This window comes from Triticum urartu, chromosome 7A (assembly GCF_056163025.1).
Source record: "Triticum urartu cultivar PI428250 chromosome 7A, HENAU_Tu73, whole genome shotgun sequence".
Taxonomy (NCBI): Eukaryota; Viridiplantae; Streptophyta; class Magnoliopsida; order Poales; family Poaceae; genus Triticum; species Triticum urartu.
The window spans coordinates 536,438,127-536,446,994 of NC_141879.1; the positions used below are offsets into that span (position 1 = coordinate 536,438,127).

The 8,868-nt window shown below is 44.4% G+C and overlaps 1 protein-coding gene across 1 annotated transcript; it reads right to left on the reverse strand.

Moving 5' to 3' along the window:
- Positions 1-1,442: 1,442 nt before the first annotated feature.
- LOC125525284 (NAC domain-containing protein 75-like) lies at positions 1,443-8,212 on the reverse strand. The gene is made up of 6 exons (XM_048690282.2): positions 7,855-8,212; positions 7,570-7,762; positions 6,241-6,845; positions 2,937-3,263; positions 2,724-2,825; positions 1,443-2,189 (listed from the first exon to the last, which is right to left on the reverse strand). Exons 1-6 carry the CDS (start codon positions 7,999-8,001, stop codon positions 2,109-2,111), a joined length of 1,455 nt encoding a protein of 484 aa, XP_048546239.1. The 5' UTR covers positions 8,002-8,212; the 3' UTR covers positions 1,443-2,108.
- Positions 8,213-8,868: the final 656 nt, after the last annotated feature.

Genomic DNA, 8,868 nt, shown 5'->3' on the forward strand with positions numbered 1-8,868 from the left:
ACACGCACGCGCACACACACACGCAACAACACGCACACGCACGTGCACACACACGCACGCGCATGCAGCAACACACACGCACGCAGCACACACACACACACGCAGCAGCAGCAGCAGCACACATGCAGGCAGCACATAGGCACGCAACAGCACACGCGCGCGCGCGCACGTACACACGCAGTAGCAAACACACACGCAGCAGTACACATGCACACACACATGCAGTAGCAGCACACATGTGCGCGTGCACCCACACACGCAACAGCACACGCGCGCGCGCACACACATACCGCATGAGGGGCAAAACCGTCTTTTTAGGTATCATTTAGGCTCAAAATGGACGAAAGTGTCGTATAGGGAATAAAATTTAGGACTAGTGTCAAATAGGGAAGAAAAACTTTTCCAGTGTCAAATAAGGAACCAGATTTTAAGACAGTGTCAAATAAGGAATTTTCTCGTTTAACTCAGGCCGCGCCATGCCGGGCTAGGCCGGCCCATTTGGCCAGGTTTGTGTTTAAGTGCCCCAACTGAGACACACACATCCTCTTCATTCTTTCCAGTAACAATCTCAGCGTTCTTTAAATCTAGTGGATGATATGTGATCTTATTTCACACTTGGTGTCATCGGACACGAAATGTGTAAACTGTTAAGGTTTTTATGTATTTATTTTATACAGAGGCTGGAAGCAGTAAAAATTTGCTTTATGCTTTTTATAAGTGTCTCAACCTTAGTACAACTTTATACTAGAACTAGTATAAAGTTGAGACACTTATTTTGAAACGGAAGGAGTATATAAAAAAGAAGTTGACGCAACAGTCTTAACATTTTGAGACGAAACGGAGGTACTCATAGGATCACAGTGGTCTGGAAGAATCTGAGAAGGGCAGTATCAGGACCATGCTGCGTGCTCATATTCCTCCTCCACTACACATGCAAAAGTTGTATTGTTAACTTCAACCCTACCAGGAAGCCAGCGCCTAAATAAACACATGCATGCAGTCTGCATGGGAAGCATTCAGTTCAAGTGTTAGCCGTTCATGGTCCAATCAACTGTTTTTGCAAAAGCTCCGAAAAGATGAGGGGGGAAATATATTAGGAGTAAGAGGTGACATAAAGCCTTTTCATTCATAGCAGGTGACATGAAAAGCTTTCCCTTGCCCCTAGCTAGCTCTCTTCTTTTGCATGACAGTGTCACAAAAGAATATGGGTAACATTGAGTCTCATGCATGGCACTGAGAAGGTTTTGGAACCAAAGATGTTCCTCAAGGAAAAAGGATGATTTTGGAACTAAAGCCCCCAATCACTTTACTTTGCCGTCTTAGTTTGCTTGGACATGGAATATTTCTTGACACATGTATATCTCATAAAACTATTAAATAATCGAACATGTAAACAAATGGACCAACTCAATAGGGCATATGCCAGCTTTACAAAGGCATCATTTCCTTCCTTTCCCAAATGTTAGCTTCTTTGCTCAAACATGTGTCAAAAAGTAAAAGTAAATTGGTGTACACAATTAACTAATGAAGCAATAGAATCAGAAAGCAAGAAAAAAAAGTATGGTATACTCCTGATTATTCAATACTAATATGGTGACAATTGACCAAAAAGACCACGGTAAACGATGATTGCCACAATGATTTGCATTGATCAGCGTGAGCAACCACAGCCGGCGGTTAACTGACCTTCTCTTGTGATGTCATGGCCTTTGTTTTATGTACTCTCCTTTTTCTTTTTTCTGTTTCCCCTTTTGCTTTTTCTCAAATATCGTCTTTGTCTCTTTAGACATACGAATTTATGCACTCAGATGAAACTTCCATCCTTCTATCTAGACACATTGGGTGAAGAGAAAGCTAATTCTAGATAGAGGGGGGAGGGGGGGGGGATAAAAGCTGGGGTTTGATTTTGTTGGACACTTTGCCTTTTGGGTGTTTCTTGGAAGCCACTCCTCCTATGCTACTATACCTGTGCTTTTTAGTCTTGTAGACGATTGGTGAAATGTATGATGATCCTATCATGGCAGTAATGATGATGTTTTGGCTCGGCTTTGGGTACCTCTCCAAGACCGGCTAGTGCCCTAAGGTGCATGGCAGATGTGTTTGCTCTTTCACCCATGATGATCCTGGTTGTCAGAAGGCCAGAAGGATGGGTACTGCCATTCTGTATCCTCCTTGCTGCCTGATGTTTCCTGAAAGAAAAGGAGGGGTAAACAATTAGAAGTCTTGCAGAGATCAAGAGTTACTTGATATTTGTAAAAAAATAGTTCCTTGGTCCCATAATACATGACATTATTACATCCAATATAGGGAGTAGAACAAAGGTTAAGACAGTGTCGTACAACTAGGGTATTAGACCGGTGACAGTGGCGTTCCACCGTAAAAATTATATCATTGATCTAGTTGTAAAAAGTTAGAGCACTGATCTATGGGATCAAAGCCCGGTCTTGTATCTTACTAGTTGTAGTGTGGTACCCAGTTAGTAATACACACATTTGTAACCAATGTGAGTACTTCCTCCATCCGGGATTGTTAGTCGGCTCATGCCCACCAGATATTCCTAATTTGACTACCATGAAGAGAAATGGCACCAGAAACAAGAAGAAATAAATATCTAGTAGCAGCACTACATGTGCGCCATTATTGGTACTACGATCGAACTTCCCATGTTCAACACTAAAAAGATGTGAAGTCTGCGGGAGAGAGAGAGAGAGAGAGTTTCTTACTCCTCCTTTGGACCTCCTCGATGTACATCCCATGATCACCTCTTCGAGGCCAGAAGTCGACCGTCCATCGAACTTTCGCGTTTGGTGTGGCCGCTCATCCTCCTAATCACATTCGTTTTGTGTCACAGATTAATCAAACCAAACCGTAAGAATAAAGTGTATATACTTAGGTACAACGCCAAACAAACTGCATGGATCATGCTGGTAAGCTACCTGATTATGGTAGCTCGGTGCCCCATGACCATAGGGCTCCGCCGTCGGCGCCGCAAGCACAACCGAGCCCTGGTGGACAGGCGGCGCCGCAATCAGCGTGGCAATGGGGTCCGTCGGTGTGCTTACGTGGAACGCCGCTGTCGACGAGTGGTGGTGCTCCTGCTGGAGGCCGGCGTAGTGGTGGTGGTGGCGCCGGTGATCGTGCTCGTCCACGACGTGATGCTGCTGCTGGTGGGGGTGCTGATGGTGAAGCGCTGCAGGACGATGCAGCACTCCCTCGTCAGCCCTAACTTGCACCACTTGGTGATCTGATCCTCCCATTCCCACCTGCGTGTATACACATTAGCTGTAAATGTTAATACTTGCACGGTATAAATCATACTGTACGTAATAATTAACTACATTGACAAGTATTCCCTTTGATATTTTTATATGGACTGGATTGAAATGAGTGAATAAACACAGTAAAACATGTCCATATACATCAGAAAAAAAGTTAGAACATCTTATAATTTGGAACGGAATGATACTACATGGTAACCCATAACTTAATTTTGTTAGTTCTCTAAGAAAAACTTAATTATGTTACACTCAAGCTTTATTGATGAGTAAACGTCTCACTGTTTGGTAGACAGGGAAAGTGAACAAATTTAGAAAGTAATGCAAGAGATATTATTCTTAGATTTTGTATATGCTGATACATATATAAACATGTGGGTAATGAATAGACTATTCGTGCCCTTAATTAGGGTTGCTTGCTGTGTGGACAAAGTGATGCCCTAATTAAGCACAGTATTTGATACTGTGCAGATTGTGGACTAGGCGTGTAATAGAACTGACCTACAACCAGTTTGTGTACGTCTTCTTACATCTTAATTAATTGCATGGCATGGAAATATGTGTTACTTCAGCATTGCATGCATGCATGTAGGTCAAAGACATCCATCACTTTAGGTAAGATCTCAACCCTAGCTATTACTGTTTTCTTCAAGAATTTCCCTCACCTTACCATTATATTAATTCATTGATCAGATTGTGCTGAATGGACACATTTGCCTTGACACCACAGTGACCCCACAACCCTCCCAAACAAAAACTTTGCATCAAATTCCTACCTACATTTCGTTGATAATGGAAAAGGGAACATTTCATCTCCAAGATACCTTCCTACTTCAAATTGAAATAAAGAAATATGATCAATTTTACAGCATCCAAATTGAAATGAAAAGGACATGAAGCTGATAATGTGAGCAGTTCTGCTGGCTATATAGGTAGGCTGAGGAAGCCGGAATCATACATACTCTATAACTTAGTGAAAGTGCCGTGCATACGACACTTGAGGTTACGATTGCAATATGATGCTTAATCCGGTTGACTCCCTTGCTTTGGGCTGATGCATCGAAGGCTCCCATGTAGGTTGTACTAAAATCGTACAAGATTTTATCGTACCCATAGCAACACTCATAAGATAGCGTGCCTACCAGGACTATTAGTGGAGGCTAGCTATTTAGTTTCTGAAGATTCACATCGGGTTTCCTTTGATGTGCCAATGTGAAAACACACGATGGCATGAGTTATGCCGTAAACATCTATTGTTACCATGTCTTAGTCGCTTCCACGCTACCATATAGCTTGGAAAGCAACACAAATAAGTCATCCCCAAACAAATTTAACCGAATAGAAATCTTCAAAACCACAAAACTTTGAATACAAATTTTATCTATACCCGGAGAAGCAAAATAAATACCAAAAATACGTGTAACTTATTGTTTAATGTTATATACTTTTTGTTGATATGCAAATCACATTATAATGACTTACATCAGCCGATGTGCTTAAGTGTGCTATTCTGTACTCGACAATTCAATATTCATGATGAATGTCGGATCGGTGTTTTTGGTTTGACATTGCTCTTCATGAAAGGTTTTGATTTTGTCATTCCACTCACCCTAGCTGCAAATATATCTCCCAAATTTTGAAAGGAAGAAAAGCATCTAATAATTTAAAACTATGATTTCTTTTCTTGTGTGATTCCTCTAAACCTCTTTGCTCCTCCAACCCACCTATTCTTCCTCCTACCTTATTGTTGGGAAACGTATAAGGAAATCCTAAGTTCATCGACGTCACGAGGTAAGGGGTCGGCATCATCCAGTTAGCGCAAGTGAGACCCTAGCCCCAAGGGGTGGAGGTCAACAGCTCTAGCCATTATCGTTCTCTTCAATCGCAACTCGGGTCAACCTCCCCACTCCATTTTGCGTCCCTCTGCACATCCCTCTTATTCCCACTTCCTCTCTCTCTTCATCGGGCATGCCCGACCTGCCTCCCTTCCTCTTCTCATATCGACATCGGTTGCATGTAGATCCTGACTTTGTTTTTTTTCTGAAAAGGAGGACATCCCAATCTAGAGCCGGTAGGTGAGTGTTTCACTCTAAGTTGTTCAATGTGCATTTTCACTTGATATCTTGTCTATTTTTGGATCCTCCCGTCTCTCCCTCCCCTCTCCCCCCAACAATATGTTAGATTGAATGACTAAGGAAATGCCAAAAAAAACTTATTTAATCTTTGTGAGGAAGGGCTCGGCATCATCCGTTTAGCGCAAGTGAGACCCTAGCCTCATGGGGTGGAGGTCGCAGCTCTAGCCATTATCGCTCTCTTCAATCACCACTCGGGTCAACCTCCTCGCTCCCTTTTGTGTCCCTCCGCACATCCCTCTTAGGGGGTGTTTGGTTCTGGGACTTTTTAGTCCCAGAGACTAGAAAAAGTCCTAAAAAGTCTCTAGAAACCAAACATGAGGGACTTTTTCTATATGGACTAGAAAAAGACTCTACTAGAGAGTCTTTTTTGATTAGTCCCTGGGACTAGAAAAAGTCCTAGGACTTCTCAACCAAACACCACCTTATTCTCTCTTCCTCTCTCTCCATCGGGCATGCCTGGCCTCCCTCCCTTCCTCCTCTCATATTGACATCGGTTGCATGTACATCCAAACTGTGTTTTTGTTTCTTCTGAAAAGGAGGGTATCCCATCTAGAGTAGGTAGGTGAGTGTTTCGCTCTAAGTTGTTCAATGTGCATTTTCCCTTGATATCTTGTCTATTTATGGATCCATCCGCCTCTCCATTCCCATCTGCCCCCAACAGTATGTTAGATTGAACGGCTGAGGAAATACCAAAAAAAAAACTTATCTTTCATCTAAAAAAACATCTTGCACTCGTGCCGCAAGCCCGAATCCCCCAACTACTACTAGAAGAGAACTACTCCCTCGGTCAAGAGAGGGAGTACTACTAGAAGAGATTGATCAAAACTAACCTCCTCGATGTTGTTTCTGAATTGTGAGAAGCTGAAGTCCTGAATGCGTGTGGTGCCATGGAATGCGGCATTGACCATGTCGGACGGGGTCATGCGCACCGCCCGCGATCTGCCCGCACGGTCGGCCCTCCTCCTCTCCATGGCGGACGTGCCAGTGCTAGACGCCGGGACTGATGCCGAGGCTCCATCCCCGACGCCGCACTGCCTCGGCTGCGTCTGGTAGAAGATCTTAGATACGACGAGCTCGCCCTCGCGCTCTTCCTCAGACTCGCCGAGGTGATACTGGTGCATCACCCAGTTGGTCTTCTCGGGCTTCCGGTGCTTGCCGAAGTTGGTGTAGAGCACCAAGATCTTCTTGCACCCCCTCTGTCGGCCGCCCACAGCCACCGGCCGCGTCTTGCCAGTCTTGTGCCACCGCGTCTCACTCCGCTGCTGTTGTTGCTGCTGCTGGTGAGCCGCACCCGCAGCTACTGATCCGGCGGAGGAGAGAGCGGAAGCGTCCACGGTTGCCGGCGGCTGGATCTTGCGGCGCTTGCGGGTACCAGTGGTGTAAGCCTTGGACGGCCGGTGGAAGAAGTGCCTGCTCAGACCGTCCTTGGACACACCTGCATGAGCATGGCCATGGATGTCAGGACGTGCATGCCACCCGAGGATTAGTCATGTCTGTTTTGGTTGGACGACTTTAAGAAAAACATGACTTTGGAAAAAAAAAAGCGAGAAAAGAGACAGTGATGCAGCTATGCAACATCACCCCGTCGGCTGTTGGAGGATATAACAACCTTGAGAGGGGGACAAAACCTAACTTTGGAAGCTAGGGGCAGATCTCATGTCACATTTCATTCTAGAGAGAGAGAGAGAGAGAGAGAAATATGCCATGGCCATTAATGTCGTACGTGCAGTACCGAGAGATATGGGTGTACAATATTTTCTTCCTTTTGTTCCAAGATTCCTACAGTGCACTTGAAAATCTACCAGTAATATACTTTTCATATGTATGGAGATACGCGCATCAAGTATTCAAATGCAAAGCAAATCCCAGAACACGAAAGACAGGATGGTGAATGTATACACAATAGAATAGCGAGAACATAAAAAAAATTAACGAGAACAAAAAAAGAGCCTGAGCTACGAAACAAGAAACTGAAATTGCAGAACTCCAAAAACTAAAACATTGTATTTCGAGAAAATATTCCTGACAGAAGAAAGCACTTTCAAGAGATTGGAAACGTACGGTAGGTAGCTAGAAACAGATGTTCTAGATTTATAATATAATAAGTTACTACGCTATAAGTTAACTTCCCGGCAATAGAAAAAACTATGCAAATTAACCTGGCAGTTTCTCCGGGTGGGTGTAACAGATGCCATCCTCCCCCTCAATGGTGGGTATGAACTCGTCGATGAGAGGGTGAGACGGGGCTGCCACGGCCGCCGTGCCGCCGGACTGGACTTTCGCCTCTAGATGCTCGATCAGCTCCTGATCCGTCGGGTCGAATTTCACCCCGGCCGGCAGCCCCACCCAATCCTGCGGGCAACATACATATACACAATGAATCAACAGAAAGAAGGCCTATAGCAGAACCGAAATTGTCACGGGCCGAGATCGTGCGTATGTACCAGCTTCTGGTCGATCTTGTGGCCGCACCTGGGGCAGCAGCTCGACTCCGACATGTACTTGCGGTGCTCCTCAATCCTCGATCCGATGAGGTGGTGGCCGCCGCTGCTTGTACCTCCTCCTGTCGTTGCCGTTGCACCATCGTCCATGTCTCAGTCGTCACCTCAGTTACTCCTGCCAAGGGGACAGTAGCACCTTGCCTGGCTATCTTCCCTGCCTAAGCATGATCACATGTAAGAGAGAGGATTATTCACAGGGTGGAGGGAGGAGGAGAAGGAAGAAGAGGTGGATGGAGACAGGAGAGATAGGGGTGGAGAGGAAAGGGAGAGACCGGCCGGGGGGAGGGGGTGGTGAAGGGGGTTTTGAGGAAGTAATAAAGATTTGGAGACCAGAATTCCATGTGTTGATCGCTTTAACTGAAGGGGTAGAGAGAGAGAGAGAGAGAAAGGAAAAGGTTCTCCAGGTACGCACGAAACACCTTTGGACACACGCTAGATCAAGCTGTCCCTCCCTATAACTCCACCTATTTCATCTCCCAAAAAAATAAACCTCCACCTGTCTCTAGAGAGATACTACCCTCTTTTCCGGTCCTCTTTTCCAGTTTGTAAGGCTTACTCGTTTCCATTTAAAAAAAATAAAACCGTTTCAAAAAGAAAAAGACTTTACTCGTTTCCCGTATCTCTAGGTTGACGATTTGACCAACATAATACGAGTTATATTTCACCAAAAAAATATACCATTAAAAACTTCAAAAGTTATATTTCTAATGATATAATTATTATAATACACAATTCATATTAAGTTGGAAAGACTAACAATCTAGGAGTATGCCCTGGACTTGTAAACTGAAAAGGAGGTAGTATGTCTCTGCTATGCATGCACACTTCTATTGCTCACTTAATGCTGCTCCTAAATATAAAATTAATTCAGTTGATACTAGAGTGATACTCAAGGCTAATATGAATCACAATTTTGGGCACTGTATTTTCTAAATATAGGATACATTGCAGTATTGG

Excerpts from the sequence above, each read along its gene's own strand:
- LOC125525284 (XM_048690282.2), bottom strand. The coding sequence starts at position 8,001 with ATGGACGATGGTGCAACGGCAACGACAGGAGGAGGTACAAGCAGCGGC. Across the intron at positions 6,846-7,569 it reads CCACCCGGAGAAACTGCCAG|GTGTGTCCAAGGACGGTCTG; the intron begins GTTAATTTGCAT and ends ATGCTCATGCAG. Across the intron at positions 2,190-2,723 it reads CGAGGAGGTCCAAAGGAGGA|GAAACATCAGGCAGCAAGGA; the intron begins GTAAGAAACTCT and ends CTTTTCTTTCAG.